Genomic DNA, 22,477 nt, shown 5'->3' with positions numbered 1-22,477 from the left:
CCACGAACATTAGTAAGAGCACTAATATCTTCTCAAGTGGTGTATGACACTCACAAAATATATCAGGAGGATACTCCAAAAACTCACTAAAGCACATTTGTTGTGGTTGGTAATTTTTACAGACCCTTGAGGAATTCATGTGATAATGATGCTGAATTACACTACATGAAAAAAGAGAGACAGTTGTTGCAGAAACTTGCAGTAAATGTCCAAAGATTTCCCAATAACAATCAAACAAGACTGTAATTTTGGAATAGTGGCAGTCCTGGTGTTATAATAACAGGAAGCCAGTTTTATGTACATAATGCTTGTTTATGACACAGATGATTTTCAATTAGCAAATCATTGATTTGGCCACTTGTGTGTACTGTATAGGCCATTTGTATGTACTGTATAGGCAACTTTTTTTTATCAATGCTTGATTTTAAAGATACTTTCTTTTTAAATTACTACTGTCACATACTAGTCTTTGATTTTTGTTTTTAAACCACTGGTAAACTAAAGGGAATGTGGTACCTCCAGCACTGCCAGAAACCTTGAGTGCTTTCACCCGTGTTTTCTCTTCTGCAGTAGACATTTCTTGCATAAAAATGGTAAATTTCAGCTAGTGATGCCATTGTGCAAAGTGGTGTCATGAGTTTCAGCAGAGGCCTGAAAGTCACTTCAGCTAAGTGACATCCCAGGGAACAAGCTAGGCTCATTCCTGAAGACCAGCTAGACCAGCAGAGCTTGCCAGGGCTTTCATTAAAGCTCACCACTAGAAACACTCCATGCTGAGGCAGCTTCAGACAAAGCTCTCTCTGAAGGTGGATTGCTGAAAGAAATCCTGCTGGGGCTCCTGAGAAATCTGACAGACTGCTGATAAGGGAAAGCAGTGAGCAGACTTGGCAACATGTAGTCAGAGGATCTGTCTAAGAGTTCATGTGTTCCTGGAGACCTTCAGATACTACACACTGCAGCCTAGGTCATCATGAGTAAATTTTCCTTATTGTATACTCTATAGCTAGGGCTGTGGCAGATATGAAGCAGCAGGTTTATTCACGTGCAGCAAGTTTATTCACGTGTGTATTTGATGGTTTGCCCAATTTTTAGGCCTGTGGCTGGAAAAATCATACCTGCTCGACCTCCCCCACCTAAAGGTGCTCCTGGAAGGCCACCTCCACCAAAACTCTCTGCAGCCAAGGCCTCCTCCCAGAAAGATGCTCTTTCACGATCTACTTCTGACATTGCTCCTGATAAAAAACCCAGCAAGTTCAGATTGGGACCCAAGAGAGCAAAAAGTCAAGGCTTTAAAAATCCAGATCCATCATTACCTCCTAGACCTAAACCAGGTCATCCTCTCTACAACAAATACATGGTGAGAGTTGAGATATTCTGCTTGTAACTGTTGTTTATAAAACAGTACTGGTTGAAATAGTAGTGAAAAGAGTAGTAAGGTAGGTTACTATTGTTGCCCTAGTTTACCAGAGCAACTCCATGATGTGGCTTTCAAAGTGCTTCTATCAGCATAATCTTCCTTAGAAAATACTAACAGATAAACAGTGATAAGTACTGTAAGGTAATACTGGAGAAAGCAATATATACATGCAAAGTATAATTACACATGTGTGTATTTTTGTGTGTGTATGTAATTTATATATGTATCTTTCATGCGTAGCTTTTGGGTTTTGATTTTTGTTTTCTTCACAGTCATCAGTTCTGAATTCCATTACAGCATATAAAATGATGCTAAATAATTGCGTTTGTGTATTGTTTTTTCTCTGTATATGTCAAAATGCTTAAGAAATTTGGGGGAGATCTAGATCTTAAAAAATAGCTTACCTTACTTAATCAAGCCTGCAAAGAGTGAGAAATGTAATAGCACTTATCTTACATTTTAATCCTATTGATGTCATCTCTTTTCATTATAATAATGTTTCTTTCTTTATATTGCGTGTATTGTTAGAGAATATTAAACATAAATGGACCAACGTTACAGATAAAAAGGAGAGAGTCTTTCCCCAGATACTTGAAGCTGGTCAGTGATCAAAGCTGGAGACTGCTTTAAATCAGTGCTGTTGTCAAAAAAAGCACCCACACAACCGTAGCGTGAACAACATCAACATTCAGCATGAAGTGGAAGCTTTCTCTTGCCTTCTTTTTGATCTTCACTCCTGCATTCAGATCCTTGGTGGAGCAGAGGAGCAAGAGAGAGACAGGAAGATGTATCTAAGTTGATAGGGGGAACAGCTTTGAGATAAGAGAAGCATGTTGCTTTCGCTCTGCTGTACCTGCACCTATTGCTATAAATGTTTGACACGTTTTTGTACATGAGGGTTTTTTCAGTAGCAAATCACTAGTTATTCCCTGTCCTCAAGTGTTACTGTCAAAGCAGTTTTCCTCCCGGCTAGCTTCTCCACTGTCCTCCATGACAAATGAATACGTTTCTGTGTCAGTGTGTTGCTGAACATCACGTACCATCTCGTATGATATCAGTTAGGTGGCTAAGACACTTTGAAAGTTACCTGTAGTAGGTGGTTTCAGTAGTTCCACTTTGGGACCATTTTTAATCCTAGTGGAAATTTTAGGTGCTTAGAAGTGAAACAAACTTTTGCATTTGCCTCTGTGTCTATTTAAGCTACCTGTCCCTCCTGGAGCTGCCAAGGAAGATTGTATTCCCAGGAACACTGGACAACTGTCCTGTAAGGTAAGATTGAAAAATATTTAATGAGCAAGACTCCTGTTATATCATGTGCTTTAGGCTTTAAAGGTTACACTGAGAAATGTAACAGTGGTTTATTGAATCCCCACGTTTCTTTAATAAAAACAAAACCACCAACAACCCAAAACTTAATAGTGGTGATTTTCCTTGTAGCAGCACAAGGACATTCTGCTTATTGAGCAGAGCAACAGTAATTACCTGGAATGCCAGAAGGGAGAGCTGCTCTGTCTCATAGGAAGATAATCGCTCCCGTGGTTGAGTATTTGAAAAGCGGGTGAAAGATAAGTGAATAGGTTTATGAAGTGCTGTACATGATACATCAGTGATTTGCCTTTGACACAGGGACTTCAAAATATTTTCCTCTCTCAGGCTTCTACAGAACCTCACTGTTTTTAGGGCAGGACTGTAATAATATTAAATAGCTAGTATAAATTATAGCTATGAGCAGCCTTTTTGATTAGTATCAGAAAACATACGTGGCTGAAATAGATTTCTATGCAATCTGTTGTCATCCATAGTAATTCATATTATTCTGGCCTTATCTTCGTCCTTGTTGGGCTTTCTCGGTTGGGTTTTTTGTACACAATGAATTACATTGAATGTAATTCATGCGCAATGATTGTCATCAGTTCAGTCTAAAAATTCCTAGTGAGTGGGACAGAGAAGGCTCTGCATTTTGAATATAACTTCCCTTCACTAAGATCCTGTGACAAAATCATCATTATTTCAGAATAGGTAATGGGGAATCTCTATTGGTATCTTCCATGAGTTATAAACTACTTGAATTTATTTATTGTCAGGATTCAAATCACCATCCAAAAGTTCCTGACACGAGTGCACCTCATGCTGTAGTCCTGCACGATTTTCCTGCAGGTAAGTAAATGTGAATATTCTGAAAGCTTCTTCTACTCCAAGACTTTCAAATGGGAATTTTAATAGGAATTCAAGCTTGAAAACTATGGAGGAAGCTCAGCCTGCAACGTTTGCATGTAGAGTTGTTCAAATCCATGGGCTTAGCTATAGTTGGGCCAGTCTTCTGGTTAAAGCTAACTGATTTATCAAGTGTAATTATGACTTTTTGACAACATATTCTAGTTTTGTCTGTGGTATTTATATTAAGAATGTTTTACTTAGTAAGTGTGACGACTACCACTAACTGAAATGATGCTGTCTTACAGAGCATGCTGACGACTTGGACCTTCATACAGGAGACACCGTCTGTCTTTTGGAGAAAATTGATACTGAGTGGTACAGAGGAAAATGTGGGAATCGCACTGGGATATTTCCTGCCAGCTTTGTTAAAGTAGTTGTACGTAGGCTTTGTATACATTGCTATATAAGATCCTGTTGCATTTGTTATCTGGATCTATTCTACTATAGCTCCTGTGTGGTTAACTCCATTCTGTATTTAGATAATATCCTTTCCCTCTGGCAGCACAGAAGATCTAGCAACTTGTTTGTATAGTATTACAAAGATGCTTGATTTGGCATGACCAGGGTGTGTTATGGGGATTATTTTGCTGTTAATTTGAAGCCAAGTGATAAAATCATGGCCTTTACCAGATTCTTTTTGTTAACCTGGGTTGTTTCTCAGGGTCTACATAGAGCAGACTATTTTTCACAGCTGCACGTAAGAATCAACACTGAGTAAGTTGGTTCCTCCCGCAGCACTCCCCCAAGCTTCTCCCCTTTTCTTGTCCCTTGAACTGTGCTCAAATCACCACTTTTATAGCCACGTAGTGAACTAGGTTAGGGCAGCAGTTGGACCCAACCAAACATAGTAGTTTTTTCTTCCTAGAATTTCTTTTTTTTCCCCAGCTGGATCAATTTGCTTAAGTGGTTTATTAAGTGGCTGCACAAATGCTTGTGCTGGCACAGTGCGAGGAGATTGTGTTGTTGCAAATCAGCAGCTTAGAGCAATCCTGTTACTGAATGTGACACTTGACAGTAAATGGCAGGAAAGAGACAGGTGCTGCTTTGGAGCCCAACAGTAATTAACTGAGTGCCTCATCCTTAAAAGAGATGCAGTATGGTTCACTGCAACCAAAAAAAAATGGGTGGAATCTATTGCAAGCCTGAGTCTGAGGTCCATATTGTGACAGTAGAAAGGGCCATATGGACACGGAGGAACGCTGAACTGACACCAGGCTGCAGTGAAGGTGCCTGGCTGGGCATTAAAGACAGTAAGTGTCTGCGTCAAGCCCAGGTGGCTGGCAGAGATGAGCACTGCTGCTACACGGACAGTAGCAAGTATTTGGTAACCATCAGAGAGTGCAGGGTGTCTGTTCAGTTTGTAGTGGTGTTACTGGAGAAAAAACTTAAGATTTCAGAAGTGCTGAAGAATAAAAACTAAACTGGGGGTTAATATAATGGAATCATGCTCGATTCGCTTTCATGAGAGATTCATTGGCTATACTGATTAGCTGCTTCTACACAGACCAACAATTTAATTTAAAAGCTTTTTTTTACTACTGATAGCTAATAGAGAAAAAATTTTGTTAAAGCATTCCACAGTGAGTATTTGGAGTCAAATTCAGCATTGATACAGACAGACACAACTTCATAAAAGCTAGGGAAGATGTTTCAAATTTCTATTTTAGTTGTAAAAGGTAGTTACCTTCTCAGCGCAAAAATACTTTGTTTCAGCATGTGTTTTTTTTAAAAAGGGAGAAAGTGCAGTACACAACACTCATTTACTGAATATTTTCCTGTTCATTCATGTCAGATTTGATCTTGATGCAAAGTCTTTACAATACTCTAGAGCATGTTTTACAATATTGAGCTGGGTCATAGCTCAGGTCTGGACACCTTACAATAACACACAGTTATTACTTCCCGTAGAACTTTAGAGCACCACAGATATCAGCTCCTCTAGCAAGGAGATAATTTGTCCTCAAAGGCAGCATGATTTCCTTCGTTCCTTCACATAAGCTAAGGAAACATTCTGGTGGACTTTTTTATGGGAAATGGCTCATGTGATGGTGAGCTGTAACTCAAAGCTCCCTGCCAGGCTCTTATACGTCCCACAGATCGTCATTTGTGTTACACCAAAAATACAACTGAAATCCTCTTATGATAAGGGACTTGAATGCTGTCTGTTTGATATATCTGTGTACTGATTTTCTAAATTGTATTTCTGCAATTCAAGTGAGATTTGCGAGATGCATTTTTGTTTGAAGGGCAGCTGGCTAGTAAAGCCCAGAAAGGGTAAGTGTAAACAACAGTTTTGTCTGTTGTGATAGATTGTGCAAGTAAATAATAGAGAGCAATTACCAACTGAAAGTCAAGAGCTAAAGGCAACAACACGTAGTAGCATCCCGTCCCATATCCTGTCAATCAAGCATGCCACAAGTAGAAACAATAAACCGGCTTCATAACAGAAAACATTAAATAGTGCTTCTTGTTTGAAAAATGAGAAATCAGGCATACAAACCCAAAATCTACATTAATATGGTCATATATATCATAGTATGCCAGGGACTATAGAGCATCACATGGAGCTCATAACTAGAGCTGACGCTTGGCTGAAAACCAGGTTGTTTTAACCAGGTCCAAGTTTACTATAGTTGCCATGAGCTTGAAATGGAAGATTTTACTGACTTTATTGTCTTATTAGATCGATGTCCCAGAAGAAGGCAACAGGAGAAAACTACCCTGTTCATCACGATGTATTAAGTGAGTCAAAACTTATTTCCTTTCTCACATTGATTTACTAGGAAGTAAAAACGAAGATGATATTGAAGCAGGTGCTATATGCGCTGAGGTTAATATGGTTAATAGTTGCCTCACCAAAATATGCTTTAAAGATTAAGCTATCAAAACTGAAAGCTTATGATGTTTTAATAAGACTCATATTCAGGTAGAAAAAATTCTATAAACTCATTTCATGGCTTCAAAAAATTGGTAGGTTACTTTATCTTTATAATAAATGTTTATACAGATGTAGTCTCCTTCGCTCACTCTCCTTCCTCTTACAAGCTGTATTAGAAGAATATTTCCCATAGTTTTTCAAGAAAATTGGTTACAGAAACTGAACCAATTTGATTAACTTCAGCAGCGTTGCACTCTCCTGTCTTTGCTCCTGGCTTTGTTATTTTCTTCCAGCATCCTCGTAAAATATAACAAGGTAGGGCTTCTGCTCATCCTAAAGAAGATAAAACAGGATAGAGTACAGCTGTACTTCTAAGTAGAGAAATCTATCTAACCCTAAAGTGTATAACTACACAGGTGAACCTAAAGTTCCCCAGATCACATTATCAAATGTACTTCAAGCACTTCCATTTCTGATATGCAAACAACTTGTACTAAGATTTGCGGTCAAGGAACAACTTTTCATGCTATTTTTACTCAATGATGGTTTATTGGATTTTGTATCCATTCATTGCAGCATTTAAAGCAAATTCAGGCCAGAGGCAGGAACTAGTATCAATGGGATTATTCAGCTTATTCTTCAGATCAAGCTTGACTTGTCTTAAATGAAACTTTATTTTAAAAGCTGCTTCTGCAGCTAAGAAAGAAGCAGAATGTGCTAGCTCTGTCCTGAAGCCTTTTGCAAAGATACTAGTGGGGGACAGGGGTGAGAATCAAGTTTCTTCCATCGGTTGTATGCTATAGAAAGAATTAAAGCCTATTATCACATGTTTCCAGCACGGTATTTCTGATAAATCAAATTCTCTCTTAATTTCTTAAATTTATTTTATTAGTGTATTAAATCATTAAATCTGTTTAAGTGGGGAAACAAAATAATTTGAGTTTTTCAGTATTATAAAAAGTTCTATAAAATTATATCAGATGCATTGATTCAATAGATAAGTTATTTCCCTATGCCTGGGATAGGTTTTACAGAACAAAGTTCATTGAAGTAGATAAAAACTAACTCCCAGCTATGAAACCTCCATGTATTCAGGATTTGAGACAAATACACAACACCCAACCCATCTAACCGGATGTCACTTTAGACTGCATCTAAATTGGTTGCCAGATCAGAAAACCATCAAACTCTTAACGAGGACGCTTACTTGGATGTGGGCAAAACCCACAAAACTGGACAGGCAGCCTGGAAACAAAGTGAAACATGTTGTTGTTGTTTGGAAGAGAAATAGAGTCATGTGCAAAATACTGTAATAGCCAGGAACTGGGATGCAGAAGTTGCATCCAGCTCCTCCAGGCAGAAATGAGAACCAGGCCTAGACCTCAATTTTCCACCTGTTCTATCTTCACTGCGTTCTTTCATGATCTTAATTAAAGATAGCAGTCCATATTTTGCACAATGCTGCCCTATTATTAAGCAGACGTTGATAATAAATGAGAACAGTAAGTTTCTCTTTTCTTTGTGCAGAGGCCCGAGATGCATAGCACGATTTGAATTTATTGGAGATCAGAAAGATGAGCTCAGTTTTTCAGAAGGTGAAACTATTATCCTTAAAGAATATGTAAATGAAGAGTGGGCCAAAGGAGAGCTCAGAGGCACGTCTGGGATTTTCCCCTTGAACTTTGTGGAAGTAATTGAAGATCTGCCTGGAACAGGTATGAATATGCTGGTAAAAATCTTCAAGAACATAGTTTTGTACAGCATGCCTATAGGAGAAAAGTCCAAAAGGACAATGAACACGAGAAGGAGGTAGAAAGGGAGAGAATACAAATGAAAAAAAAAATCAAAATGAATAATAAGACTTCTTAAGGAGCTATTCTTAATAATACTTGAATATCTAAAACCTCCACCATTAGTAACATTTTAAATAGTCATTGCTGCTGTTGTAAGTTGTGCTTTGCTTCCGTAGGTACGGGAGCAGCACTGAAGAACAAAGTGGAGGTTTCTTCTCCCCTTCCTCAGGTAATGAAATTTTATAGGTAAGGGCCAGAATTTACATAGCCGTTTCATAGATTTACATAGACTTTCTATTAGAATGTCAGATAACCTGCACAACTTTAAACCTGAACATAACACGACTCCCACAGCATTCTGACAGTTGGCCTAAACTGACGGAATTCATAGCTTCTGGCAAATTAACATAAGTAAATTTTTGTCCTTTGTACTTAAGCAAATTCTTGTTAGCTCTATTTTAAGTGTTACTGCAGTGGTCTAATTTTGAATTTATTAATCCTGTCCCCTGCCACCAATGATAAAAAGGAATGTGTCTGAGCCTAGCTGAAATTCTGTGGTAATTGCTGAAATGCCATTCTAAACTACATCTGCAGTGACACTATTGTATGAGACAAAGTCAGGACACCCATGTTCTGTACAGCTGCTTTCACCAGTATCCATCAGCTTATGGGCTCCATTAATGCTTCTAAAATTAATGCATTTCTTCTGTTCACTTGAATAGAACAACAGACACTCAGTAGAGTGGTGTGAAGCGCTTCATGATTTTACAGCAGAAACCAAAGACGATTTGTCCTTCAAAAAGGGAGACTACATCCAAATACTGGAGCAAGTAGATTTGGAGTGGTATAGAGGAAGACTGAATGAAAAGGAAGGGATTTTCCCAGCAGTTTTTGTTCAGATCTGCTCAGGTACAGTGCTCCTACTAGATGGCAATTCGTTGGGTTGTGACATTAATGACAGAGTTCTGGGAGACCCCAATGATTCTACTGCATTAACAAGCCACACACCACAACAGTCCTTAAGATCCTAAAACTGAACTAAGTGTTGAACCACCCTCTGTAATAATGGCAATTTAATGCTCTAGTGAGTAAGTAATCTGGGAGGCGATACAAATTCTGGGATAGTTTAAACTATGACTTTGGCATAGGCAAAACAGGCTCATTTCAGCTGCCTTTAGTAGGAATCCAGTGGTACAAAAGATGGGGGGGGGGGACACAGGATCAGGTGCTCCCTCAGCTGAAGAGAAACACTGCAGCTGGTAGGGCTGTAAATAACTACAACTGCTGCATCTTGGCAGAGAACTAATGTAATCTCCTTGGTGAAGCGAGGAATGAATGCTTCTTGCTCTCCTCAAGCTCCAGGTTCGTCCCCAATCAATGCAGCCAAAACCTTCACAGAGGACACAGAAAATCACATTTTTTTTCCCCATAGTTTTTGCAAGTAAAGCCATGAGTGAAAGTTGACAGGAAATAAATTCTACCTAACTGGCAAATAGCACACACCAAGTGCCGCTTCATCTCCAAGTACAAAGAGGAAAAGACAGCTTTTATTAGATACCACCATTGGAAAGTTCAAGTAAGTGAACTTTAAATTTAGCCCTCTTAGAAGCAAAACCATGAGCATGTGTTAGTACTGTAAAATGAACTGGTAGCAGTAGAGATTTTTATTCCAGTAGGACAGTGGATTTGCTAAGTAGCAGTAGTAGCAACATCTGGACACCCCCGTAGTTGGGGAGAACACCCCGTGAAAATGACAGAAAACTTCTCCAGAAACAGATTTATCTCACTCCAGTCCAAATAACTTGTCTTGTCCATGTTCTGCAGCCAAGGTAGAGTTGCCACACTCTGTGGGAGGGAAGAAAGGAAAAGCCAAAGCTCTTTACGATTTTCATGGAGAAAATGAAGATGAGCTTTCCTTCAAAGTAAGTACCTCTCAGTCCAATTTTCCAAGAGGTCTTATGCTCTCAAAGAATGCTAAAACTAAGATGTATCCACTGTGAAAATAGGCTTGGAACAAGAAAGAACTAAACACATGTCATGTCTATCATATCATATCATATCATATCATATCATATCATATCATATCATATCATCATATCATATCATATCATATCAATCATAGAATGGCCTAGGCTGGAAGGAAGCCTAGAGATCATCTAGTCCAACCTCCCTGTCATGGGCAGGGATGCCACCTCTCGACTAGACCAGGCAACACATGGGGACCGAGCGGGAACAGGCATAGATATTAACATATTTGATAAACAGTCTCCCTAAAAAGGGAAATTTTGCCCTTATCATTTCTGTTTCATATTGGCAAATTGTTCCCTGAAGGCACTGAAAAGAGCTCAGGATTTGCAGAATTCATGTGAATTCTCTGAACCAGTAAACATGACAAGACAAACAAACCTCATTTTGCGGTACTTTCAGTTCTCAATCAGTTGATATGATCAAGGGAGCGTCTTTTTTAACTAGAAAGACAGCAGTGAGAAGGAGGATAATAGTACGACTGCCAGTGCTACAGCAGCAATGCCTCTGAGGGACACCTAGTGCAGCAAAACGTAAAAGTTTGCCAGCACAATACACAGTTGCCGCGGGAGCAAGGGGAGAAATGAAATAGCTGCTGGATGCTCAGATAATATTAAGAAGCATGAACAAGGAGCAGCATGTCCTTGCAGATTCAAAGTTATGATTTAGGTAACTGTCCTCTAAAACATGTTTCTGAGAAACAGCAGGCTTCCACAGCAAGCCCAGAATAGCGTTTATCACCTCGAAAAAATGAGCACAATAATTAGTTTCAGCATTAGCAGCCCACAATGCTGAAAGGATAGATGATTCTCTAAAGCAGAAAAAGGGAACGTTGGTACTGGAAGAAAGGCCAGGGCCATGGCGGTACCTTCGGATGAAGGGTGTGGCATGGGACAATGAAAACAGGAACAAGGATCAAGCACAGAAGCTGTAGTTTATTTTAAACAGCAACACTGAGCTACTTAGACAATTGCTTTCCTTTTTGAGGAAGGCAAGTTTCCAAGGGCTGGAAAATATTGGGACTAAATTGAAGGGCAAAAAAAACCACAGAGGATCAAAGAGAGGAGGAAAAAAAGTGTTTTAAGTAAAGAAACCAATAACAAGGCAGAGGGCCTGGAAGCCTGCTCTCTAACATGTCCACCTGGAGATCTTAAGCAATACAAGAAGCTACCCAGCAGAGCTATTTTTTCCTTCTGGAAGGCAGTGATTTTTCAGCATAGACAAGTATTTACCCTACAAGAAACTTCAGCTGCTTTTGGCAAACAGTCTCGAAGAGATGTAATCAACAGAAGAGGCTGGCCACATCCCGCTTTATTTGATGGATATTAATTGCTTCTGAATGACATCAGCTATGCACGCATTAACATTGCATGGGAAGCTGCACTGGATCACTTTACCCCTTCTCTTACAGGCAGGTGATACAATAACAGAGCTGGAATCTGTGGACGAGGACTGGATGAGTGGAGAGATACAAGGGAAGTCTGGGATATTTCCCAAGAACTTTGTTCAGATTATAAAAACACCGTGAAGTGTTGCCTCTCTTCGTACTCCCTGCATGTGGGAGAGAATGTTTTCTATCCTAAAGGCACAGCAAAGACAAACATGTTTTGACTATCAATGTTTTGCACTACTTTTTCTAGGCAGTCATGCTAGTGTCTTAAAGTCGAATAAGAAAATTTTAATCTCTTGTGACAGTGTCTGTAGTCATGCTTCATGAATGCTCCGAGAGCAAATACAAGCAGGATTTTTAGTGGTTTCCAACTTGGGAAATACTACGGTGCAACACCATTTTAACTTAAATAGCATTCTAGTACGTTTACTATCTGGTATTACATTTATCACGCACAAAGTCTGCATAAAGTAAGCTTCTTTGGACTGGCTTTTTTTTTTAAAAAAAACCTTTTTAAAATCCAATTTAAAAAATTGTTTTAAAGATATAATTGCAGCACTCAGTATGTAGCTCAAGTTTGATATTCAGGTTTCATTACTGCTTAACTTCCACATTAGCAGTAGAATCCACTTGTTTTGTGACTTAGAGCATAAGGAAGATAACTGCTATTTCATAGTAGAAAAATATCAAATCTAATACTGGTAAGAGGGAAAACTCAGAAGCAAATCCTTGTGTAGTAGTATTCTTTTCTTAGCCCAAGCTGCTCATACAGGAAGATGACAGAAGTAGGACTTTTAAGTATTTTTACTTCTTAATGAATAAGGTTCAAATTGGTATGAATCATCTTAGGCCTTCCTCCCTTCCCCCCAAATCCTTCCCAGATAGAGGTTTAGATTTTTCCGCTGTCCACTGTTCTTCGAGCACCACCGTACCCTCCTTCCCCAGCTCAAATTGTGACGGACAGCATTTACTGAGATTTCTCAGATCCCCTCTGTGCAGTAGCTGCACTATTCCAACTATTTGCCTCTCCACCCCCTTCATGGAAGTGGAAAGCCAGGCTTCACTCAGTTCGCATTTCATTTGTCACTCAAGCACTGGAACATACTTCGGTAACGCTATTCCTATCCTTAACATGAAGAATATTATACAGCCTCGGTTTTAGCTTTCAGCAGACAAGGGATTAGTTTGCAGTTTGTTACCACATACCAACTATACTGAGCATCAGTATAAATGGTCTGTCGAGGCTTTAAGGAGAACATGCCTGGCAAGAGGTTACTTCAAGAAGCTCTAACAAAGGCATTTAAGTAAAAAGCAGCAGGGTGACTCAAACAACAAACTGAGACAGACACGATTGAGTTACCTTCACATTATAGGAACTTCTGGTAATAAACTCCTTGTTGCAACACTTAGCTTCTGACAAAACAGTTAAATGCATCTCAATTAACTGCTAACTTCATCAGAGCAGAATAGAAAAAAAACGTGCTGCAGTTGGCGCTTTCACTGCTGACTGTGTTCCATCGCTTTTTGTACTATATAACGAAAGGGAAGCAGTAAGCTGTTACAAGTCATTACTTCAGAGAGATGCAGGTCACCAGGTATCAAGATACCTTCTTCTTTGTGAGTCTGAAAGTTGAGGTTGAAAAAGGGCTGACAGCTGAGTGGTGGATGGAGACTGGCAACTAGAATCCATCATGGCTGACCTTGAGGTAGTTTTGACATAGTCACACGCCTGCCTACAGCTTTATCGATAGGAAGCCTGAGTACTCTGGCAACAAACACCTACTGCTGCAGAAGGCCGTGGCACACCTCAACTGGTGTCTAAGCAAGCCTTCCCCTCCCCACGTGCTGTGCTTGGTTACCATCGCAGCAGGCAGAAATCAGCTTAAAGCCAAAATTCAAGGACTCCCCCACAGCAGGGAACGGGTGTCCAGTCTCGGTAGCAGACAGGAGCTCACCTGAAGCGAGCCTGAGGAACACGCAGCACAGAGGTGAGGTCCTCGGCACTGTTTTGTACTGCAGTCACTGTTATGCCACAGTACCTGCAAATATAGACATTGGCCTCAGCCCTCCGGTGGGTTTTTTCTCTCTAGAAGCTTCAGGAACATCAGTGTTGTATATTTAACCTGCAGCAATGCCTTTCCCGCAACTAGGGGATGGAGATGCATGAAGTTTTAATGAGCAGAGAACTGGAGTTCTACTTTCGTCAAGGGGATCAACACTATACAAACAATGATAAATTATGTGCTATTCTAATTTATTCAAGTATTATTCAGTTTCACCATGCCCAACAAGCCTATCCAGAACTCCTGTGAATCAGACTTTAACATCAAGTCCATCTCCAAGGACAACCCTTCTCATTCTCCAAGCTCTTCTGCCAGGAGATTCCAAAGTTGTTGTTTATTCTGATAAAACAACCATCTCCTTCTAGATAAATCCCAGGAGACAGATAGATAGATAGAGCTTTCCTGACTCTTGCAAGCCCAGTCAAGACTTTTCAACCATAAATTTTCAGTGGATCACCCTATTAAATCAGGCTTCTTCCACCGTGGCCTGTGCCAACACAATTCCTGAACCTCCAGTGAGTACAGGAAGGGGAGAAAGAGCAGAACCAAGCAGAGCCCACACCAAGAAAAAGAGCACCCAGGGCCTCCAAAGACACACAGCAGCACTGCAGTGGATGGTTGAGGCTTAAGCGTATGATGTTTACTTACCGTGTGTCTGGCAGTTTTCTAAGATTTTTGATACAAGTCACAGAAGTAAAACTGATTTTTTTTAATATTTTTTTTCCAGTTTCCTCTTTTTTATAACTTTGTATTGACCAGTTGTTTTTGTAACTTCCACTGAATGTTTAGTCAGTGCCTGTCAGTAGATAAAGGCCACTCTGCTTTATTTTAAACGTCTCCTCCCTGTAATGCAGGGCAGGAAGAGCAAAGCCTTATCTGCAGATCAAGGAGTGCCACCTAAAGGCTGCCCGTATTACTGCGGGCAGCTAAAAGGGGGCATATTTAGTAAAACTGAAACAAGTTAGATGCTTGGCTTTTCCAGGAAGGGATTTTCTTAAGACTTGATGCCTAATAGCGCCATGAAACTGCATACAGATCGTAACATAGAATTCCTAAGGTGTACAGTAAATAATCTGAAAACAAAGCAAAACAAAAAACGAACCTACACCCTGAGAATGAGGTGGAGCACAAATCCAATATGGTAGCGAAATCCAACTATAACTTTGAAAATCAGCTAGATCCCCATACATTAGTATGATAATAAAAGCCTCATTTATCAAAGTATTTTCTGTTTGACCCACCCTCTGGAAATATCTTCAGAAAGACATCTTTGTTCTGTGTACAGTTAACAGTGTCCTAAATAAATCTTTAAGTCCAGTAAGCTTGTTATGGTACCTCTGTAAAGTAAGAATGTATTTAACCAATAAACTTTTTTATAATTAAGTCATGATGGCTTATGCTGTGGAGAGCTGAACTTGACACCACTAGACATGGTGGTTTTATGGATCTCATTCTGCTTATATGGCGGCTTAGACAGGTGTACTCGTCACTGGGTTAAAACCTGGCTGGATGGCCAAGCCTAGTGTGTTGGTGAATGGTGTTACAGCCAGTTGGTGGCCGCTCACAAGTGGTGATCCCCCCAGGGCCAGGGCTCAGTTTTGGGGCCAGTCTTAACATCTTTATCAATGCTCTGGATGAGGGGATCAAGTGCTCCCTTTGCAGGTTTGCAGATGACACCAAACTGAGGAGGAGCATTTATGTGCTGGAGGGTAGGGAGGCTCTGCAGAGGAATCTGGGCAGGCTGAGGTAAATTACATGAGGTTCAACAAGGCCAAGGGTCCAGTCCTGCACTTGGGTCACAACAACCCATCAGTGCTACAGGCCTGGGGAGGAGTGACTGGAGAGCTGCCCAGTAAAGGGACCTGGTGGTGCTGGCAGACACCTGGCTGTGCAAGAGCCAGCAGTGTGCCCACGTGGCCAAGAAGGCCAACAGCATCCTGGCCTGGATCAGGAATAGTGTGGCCAGCTGGAGTAGGGAAATGATTGTCCTCCTGTACTTGGCACCGGCAAGGCTGCACTTTGCATCCTGTGCTCAGTTTTGGGCACCACAGTGTAAGACAGACATTGAGGTGCTGGAGCAGGTCCAGAGAAGGGCAACAAAACTGGTGCAGTGTCTGGAGAACAAGTCTTATAAAGGAGTGACTGAGGGAAGCGGGGTTGTTTAGTCTGGAGGAGGCTGTGGGGAGAACTTACCTGCTACCTGAAAAGAGGCTGTAGTGAGGTGGGGGTCAGTCTCTTCTCCCAAGTAACAAGGGACAGGATGAGAGGAAGTGGCCTCAAATTGCGCTGGGGGAGATTTAGATTGAGTATTGGAGAAATCTCTTCACTGAGACATGAAGCACTGAATAGGCTGCCCAGGGAAGTGGTGCATTCACCACCCCTAAAGGTCTTCAAAAAACATGCAGATGTGGCACTTTGGGGCATGGTTTAATAGTGATGTTAGTTTTAGGGTGACAGTGCATTTCTGTGTGACTTACTTACTGTAGGTGATCCTGCTCTGGCAGGGGGGTTGGACCAGATGATCTTTCAAGGTCCCTTCCAACCCCGAACATTCTGTGATTCTGTGTGTGATTCTGTGGTATCTTAGAGGCCTTTTCCAACCTTAATGATTCTATGATTCTATATATTTAACACAAAAGGAAAAAATAAAAACCCCACACCCAAACAAATAATACAGTATCACATCCCTTTACAAGTTGTCCAAACCCCTCAGAGGATCCTGATGGCTTTGTTTATTTGAGCCTTTGGACTCGAGTGGACTCCACACTTATCACAATCTCTGATACTCACGACCTGCAGCAACCAGCCGTCAGAGCATCACACAGGATGATGATGCTCCACTCTTGCTGTGGTGGGAAGATTACCTGTGATGAAGACATGGGCTGACCCTGAGCCAATCAGCAATTCTACACACACTTTAAGTGTGGTCTGCGAACTGCTGCTACTCACACACACCACGATATTTCAGCTGATACTTGTAACAGAGAATATACACAATTTTCCTTCCTGCTTGATTTCCCTGCCATACGAAAACATTTTATAAAGAGCCCCTAGGTGGCAACGCCAGTAGTCTACTTTTCCAAAATTAAATTAAATCTTCTTGGACTAGCCTTTTTGCAACAACATGCTCAGACACACAGCCAAAGGAAAAAGTAACACAACAAAAGAAACTTAAGTTTTCAGAAATGAGCTCAGAAACACCACCTCAGGATTTCCAACCATCCCAGTCTAGAAAGAGTAAAGGCCAGTTCAGTCCCTTAGGAACTATTGCTAAGAAGAGAAAATACACCCAACACACATCCATTTCTAGAAAGTTCTGACAGATCTTACCCTTACACACCTGCTTTCAGACTTTTTGTAGTAACTGGTTCAAGGATTTTCAACTTCACCACACTTCCCCTAAAAATCACAGTTTGCTTTTCTGACTCCAGTGAAAAGTTCTCATCTTTTTTGAGAGAAATGAAGGGGCATCTGTTTCAATTCATGGCTTCAAAAATACAACTTGTCTGGGACTCTCAGTGGAGAATGACACCTACCTCAATGATACAGATGAAAAGAGCAAAGTAGAAGATTAAAAGCAGTGCTATTCCCTTTCTCCTGTTTCAACATCACAAACGTTTTGAGCACTCACTCCTCTTCCACCACACAAACTGGAAAAAGCACAAGTAGGCCTGTATTTACAAACCAGCAACAATAGTCACCTGAATATTAAGTAATGGGCTATGGTAAATATCATCCCCCCTATCAGATGAGTCCCTTGGAATCACATCATGAAATCGCATCACCCACAGACTTCTAAATGAGAAAACACTCTTCGTTTTGTGTATTACTTACTCCAAACCAGAATTCGTAGGAAAAGGTGAAAATCTCCGACGCACAAGTACAGCCCTTGGAGGTAGTGCCCCTCTACTTTCTCCCTACTGTCTGTTGCTACAGCAACATTTCATCACTTCCCTCCGCTTCTTGCCCTAAGCTGTTCAACAGCTGACTCCTAGAGTCACCACTACCTCAGTGACCTCCTCAAACAGGTCACTACCATCCAAACTTATCAACAATTTAATAGCACAAAGTTTAGGTTTGTTGCCCAGTTCTAAGCAAAACGTGCTGCTAGTACAAAATAATCATTTTAGCCAGAAAAAAGAGCACACTCAAACCAGCAAAAATGTTCAGATAATGGAAAAAGCACTCTTAAAATTACTCAGCAAATCACTTAAATGTGCTTTATTTTCAGAACACAGACCATTGCATTTCTACACTGCTCAAAACTGACCCTGCTTCCATAATCAAAATTACACCTTTAAGATCTTTTAACACCTTTTGAGTATGAGAGACCAAATCTATCCCAGGAGAGATCATCTCAAATTACACCCAAGAAGCTTAAACATACACACATGCAGTTCTCAAGTGAGCGGTCTGGGTAAATCCCTAAGACTTCCCTGCAGTAACAATTCTGAAACAGTGAATTTCCCCTGCCCTGTATAACACCCCTCTCTGAATCCCCTTTCACCAACACAACCTCTGCAGACATCTGCTAGGTTTCTTTTGCAAGGACCAAAATTACTGGGGGAAAAATGACATACAGGATCCTTGGTATCGTATTTTCCACCTTTAAAAAAGGACAACTCACCTTTTTCCACCCATCTCACAAGACTCATCGTCAAAAACAGATGTCCGTAACTAGTTTGGCTTTTTTTCTTTTGTTTTCAAAGCAAGGCAATAGGTTTATCTCATTAAAAACCCATCAGATATCCAATATTACCTAGTAGCAATACAGGCAAGCAAACATTAGTTCCGTATATTAAAACTTTTATTTTCGATCAATTTTTAGTCTCAGACAGACTCTTGCACAGGCGGCTCATATCCATCAGCTCGCTCTACTTTAGTGCCTGCCTCGTCACCAGAAGGTTTTCCAGCACCACCACCTTCACCATGCAGTTCCATCAGCTTGCCCACTAAAAAGAAGGAGTATTACAAATAGTGAGAGATGTACCTATTTAAACATTTTTTTAAATTACTGAATTACTCATCATATACAAATTAAACCGCCAGAATGTATAATGTGAGTATGACCGAAGCCATTCCAGAAAACCCATGCAAGGAGATGCTGTTGCAGTAACTGGCAGTCAAACAAAAACAAGCAGCGAACTAAGTGCTATATCATGAAACTGCAAATTAAACCTTGATTATTTTTGAAAAGGATGTCAAGTCGAGAACCTACTACTGCCATTATGTGGGAATGTCAGAAAATGGAAAGATAGAATCATTCCATGTCATCTGGGACCGAAACATTTTGTCATCATTCATTCCCAAGCCAAAGCCTTTAAACATTCAGCGGCAGTTTCACGCAAGAATACAAAACTGAAGTCGCTGCTTGGCTTTCAAGCCTGAAGCCAAATGCTGGACCAGAAGGACAAGCCTTTTTACTACTGCAGTCACTTAAGCTTATGATACTGCTTTTAACATTTTTATCCAAAAGCATTTTAAGCTAACAGCTTCCCACATCCTCCTCTAAGCACGCTGCATATTTGCAGTAACTGACTCACGTTCAAACTTGGGCTTCTTCAGCATTTTAACCTTGCGGACATAGACATCGTGAAGAGGGTAAATGGACTGACACGCCTTCTCTATGTCTTTGCCAATGCTATCTGGGATCCTGAGGAAGCAAAGAGCATGTCAGTACCAGAGCGTTAAAAATTGTGCCTACATGAGCAACATGGGCTTAAAACAATTCCCAAGAATACGCAATATTCTACAGAAGTCTGCATCATCAACACTACCTTCATTCTCTGAACAAGTTTCATCAAGGATTTTAATATATTTTCCTTGTGATGTTAGAAGGGACCTATTTGCAAACGTGCTCATTTTGATAGCAAATTTGCAACTGAACTTTCGGTAGCAAACACCACACTCTGGAAAACTTCCTTCTACCAGAAGGACCCAGAACCATTCAGAGCCCCAACTGATCAGTATTACAATTTCAGTCTGTAGAAACATGAATCAAAAAAAAAAAAAAACAAAAGGCTGGAAAGCGTGATTTTACATTGCACATGATCTCTGCAGTATGAGAGGCGTCCGCCAAACAGTACGTAACACACCAGCCTTCCCTAAGCGCTCAGTAGCGACTGACCAACAAACAACTACTTAAGCCGTAGGGGAGAAAAAAAGAAAAGGGCTTACAGCTTATTGACAACTTCTTTCAGGTCATTGGTCTGGACCTCTCTGGTCATGATTTCCATCATCTTCTTGCGAATCTGTCGAACCTGCTGATGCTGGGCATACGAGGTCTTGCGGATTTGGTTATTACGCTTCTTCGTAAAACCCACACAGAAGAGGCGCAGTAGATAACCATCGGTGGTTTTGACATCTACATGGGCTTCAATCATCGTCTGAAAAAGAAAGTTATTTATGGTCAACAAGGCAAACAAGTTTCTCAAAAACATGCACCTCGTATTCATTAGTTATCTCCTGATGTCACTTCAAATGTAGCTTTACAATGCATCGCTGGTTACCTCCTTTCCTAAAGGCACCAGTCACAACACAGACCTTGTTCTTTACACACCTGCCATTTTTTGACCATGGAGCACATTTTATCCCTGGTGAGGTCCATTCCATGGAAGTTGGTCAGACAATTTTTGCCCTGAACGTCCTCAGTTATCAGTTTAAATTTACGGAAGGCCACCTCATCGTTCTGCAGATCAGCCAGACTCACTTCAAATACGCGACCCTTCAGTCCATCAGAGGCAATTTCTGTATTGTTAAACAAAATAAAACACCTTTTATTACATCAGAAAATTACCATTCCAATCAAATACTATTAGAAAACATCAAACGGAAATGCAGTGTGATATATAAGCTTCAGAACTGTGAAGCTAGTGGCATCTTGAACAAGATCACATCAACTCACAGAACCAAAGAGTGTATTGTTAACCTTTTGAGGAATCTTTTAAAGATAATTGTGTCGGATGCTGAACACAAATATCAGTATACTGCAGCTCCCAGCATGTCTAATAAGTTGTTTTGTTTTTCTTAATGTGGAAGGGGCTACAATTTGGAAATTATCAACAATAATAACAAAAAATCCCACATGTGCTCAGCAAAGATAAAGCAGCAGCAAAAACCTAAGTACAATCATTTTAGAGCTCTACCTCTAACAACACACCATTTTAATACCAGCTGAGTCATACTTGGTTTACAGTGGCCCTTATTTTACTTATTTCACATGTACATAGTTTGAAATCACAATCATCTTTGTAATTTTAAGTGCAATCAAAACAGTATAATGCAACTATTTTGGCATTCTACACAGCTAACCTTCCAAAACCAGAATCACCTCTATCTGTATCACCCTGCATTCCCAACAGGTTTCCTTTCCCTAAGGTATGCCAGATCATATTAAAAAAAACTTTACCATGCAGTGGTACATCTACTTATGCTGCCATTAAGTTAGCAATTCTACCTCTCTCTCAAGAAATATCTCTTTACCTAAAAAGTTTCCTATTTCAGTCTAACACGATGGTTTTTGTGATCCTATTATGACCAAGATCTCCTGTAACACTGTTTCTACATTTCCCTCTGTGATAATCAGAATGATTCCTTGTTTCCTGAAACTACTCGGTTACCACAACAGTCACTCATGAGAAACTTCAGGCGCGTCCTCCTGCATCATCATATCCATGGGCCTGAAATGCTTGTGCAACGGTGAACCACACCATATTAACTTTCCTGCAACTAAATACATGTCAACTCACAGAATCACAGAATGTTAGGGGTTGGAAGGGACCTCAAAAGAACATCTAGTCCAACCCTCCTGCCAAAAGAGGATCACCCAAAGTAGGGCCCACAGGAACACATCCACACAAGTTTTGAATGTCTCCAGAGGAGACTCCACAACCTGTCTGGGCAACGAGACACTTTTTAAATAAAAAAAAGCCCCAAGTTCCATGTTCATAACATTAGAGGCAAAAAGTATCTGCCAGCAGTTAATCAAGTCTGATTTCAAGCTAAGATGTGGCACAAATACATCTTCCCCTACTGCACAGAACCCCACTACTCACTAGTTCCTTGAGTCCTGGTGACAAGTGTCTTCCCAATGTTTCGGATATTAAACATTGCTGGTGCTTTGACATCATACCAGTCCTTTTTGGAGAAAGGATCGACCCTTGATTTAAATAAAGCAGAAAATATTTTTTTTAAATTATTTTCTCAGAGTAAACCAGGCTCAAGTAAAGCCTTCCCCTCCCCATACGCTTTGTGAAAAGGAAATGCAAGCGTCAACGTTTTGTGCTTTCAGGTTCAACGCAGATGGGTTGGTAAGTACGTAATACAGACGGTTAGCATTACTCACTCCAGTGAGGCTGGCATTCTTTCAATTTACTTCAGCAAAGACAAAAATCAGCTGCAGAAACATCATAAAGCTGACAAATAAAACCACACAGCGCTACAGCTCTGGCTACCGCTCGGAAGCACTGTAAGTGGCGCACTGTAACTAACATTCCCACACAGACCCCACTTCATCTCTCGACTTTTGCAGGTAAAACGCATCAGACACAACGAGGTCTGCACCACCATCATCCGAGATCCCCTGCTTCTACAGCGGGCAAACCAAGCTGGGCCCACTATCCCTGCGCCCGGGAGTACAGCCGGAGCCGGGCGCAGAGCGCTGGCCCGGCCCTGCTCTCCCACGGGCCGCACGGC

General features: G+C 40.7%; 2 protein-coding genes across 2 annotated transcripts in view; one reads left to right on the top strand and one right to left on the bottom strand.

Moving 5' to 3' along the window:
* Nucleotides 1-11,858, top strand: part of SH3D19 (SH3 domain containing 19) — a 28,651-nt gene extending 16,793 nt beyond the window's left edge. The window contains exons 5-14 of the mRNA XM_009875472.1: nt 1,093-1,357; nt 2,618-2,686; nt 3,502-3,574; nt 3,880-4,010; nt 6,318-6,376; nt 8,040-8,227; nt 8,482-8,534; nt 9,028-9,214; nt 10,130-10,227; nt 11,742-11,858. Of these exons, the coding sequence (XP_009873774.1) occupies nt 1,093-1,357; nt 2,618-2,686; nt 3,502-3,574; nt 3,880-4,010; nt 6,318-6,376; nt 8,040-8,227; nt 8,482-8,534; nt 9,028-9,214; nt 10,130-10,227; nt 11,742-11,858 (1,240 nt within the window). The remainder of the gene's footprint in view (nt 1-1,092; nt 1,358-2,617; nt 2,687-3,501; nt 3,575-3,879; nt 4,011-6,317; nt 6,377-8,039; nt 8,228-8,481; nt 8,535-9,027; nt 9,215-10,129; nt 10,228-11,741) is intronic.
* A 6,710-nt stretch (nt 11,859-18,568) lies between these two features.
* On the bottom strand, nt 18,569-21,984 carry RPS3A (ribosomal protein S3A; the record flags this gene model as incomplete). The annotated part of the gene is made up of 5 exons (XM_009875473.1): nt 18,569-18,735; nt 19,327-19,436; nt 19,961-20,169; nt 20,343-20,530; nt 21,838-21,984. Coding segments are annotated over 5 exons (776 nt in total), but the record flags the coding sequence as incomplete, so codon positions are not given.
* Nucleotides 21,985-22,477: the final 493 nt, after the last annotated feature.

The sequence above is a fragment of the Apaloderma vittatum genome, unplaced genomic scaffold (genome assembly GCF_000703405.1).
Source record: "Apaloderma vittatum isolate BGI_N311 unplaced genomic scaffold, ASM70340v1 scaffold6618, whole genome shotgun sequence".
NCBI classification, from domain to species: Eukaryota; Metazoa; Chordata; class Aves; order Trogoniformes; family Trogonidae; genus Apaloderma; species Apaloderma vittatum.
This window is presented reverse-complemented; position numbering and strand designations above follow the sequence as displayed.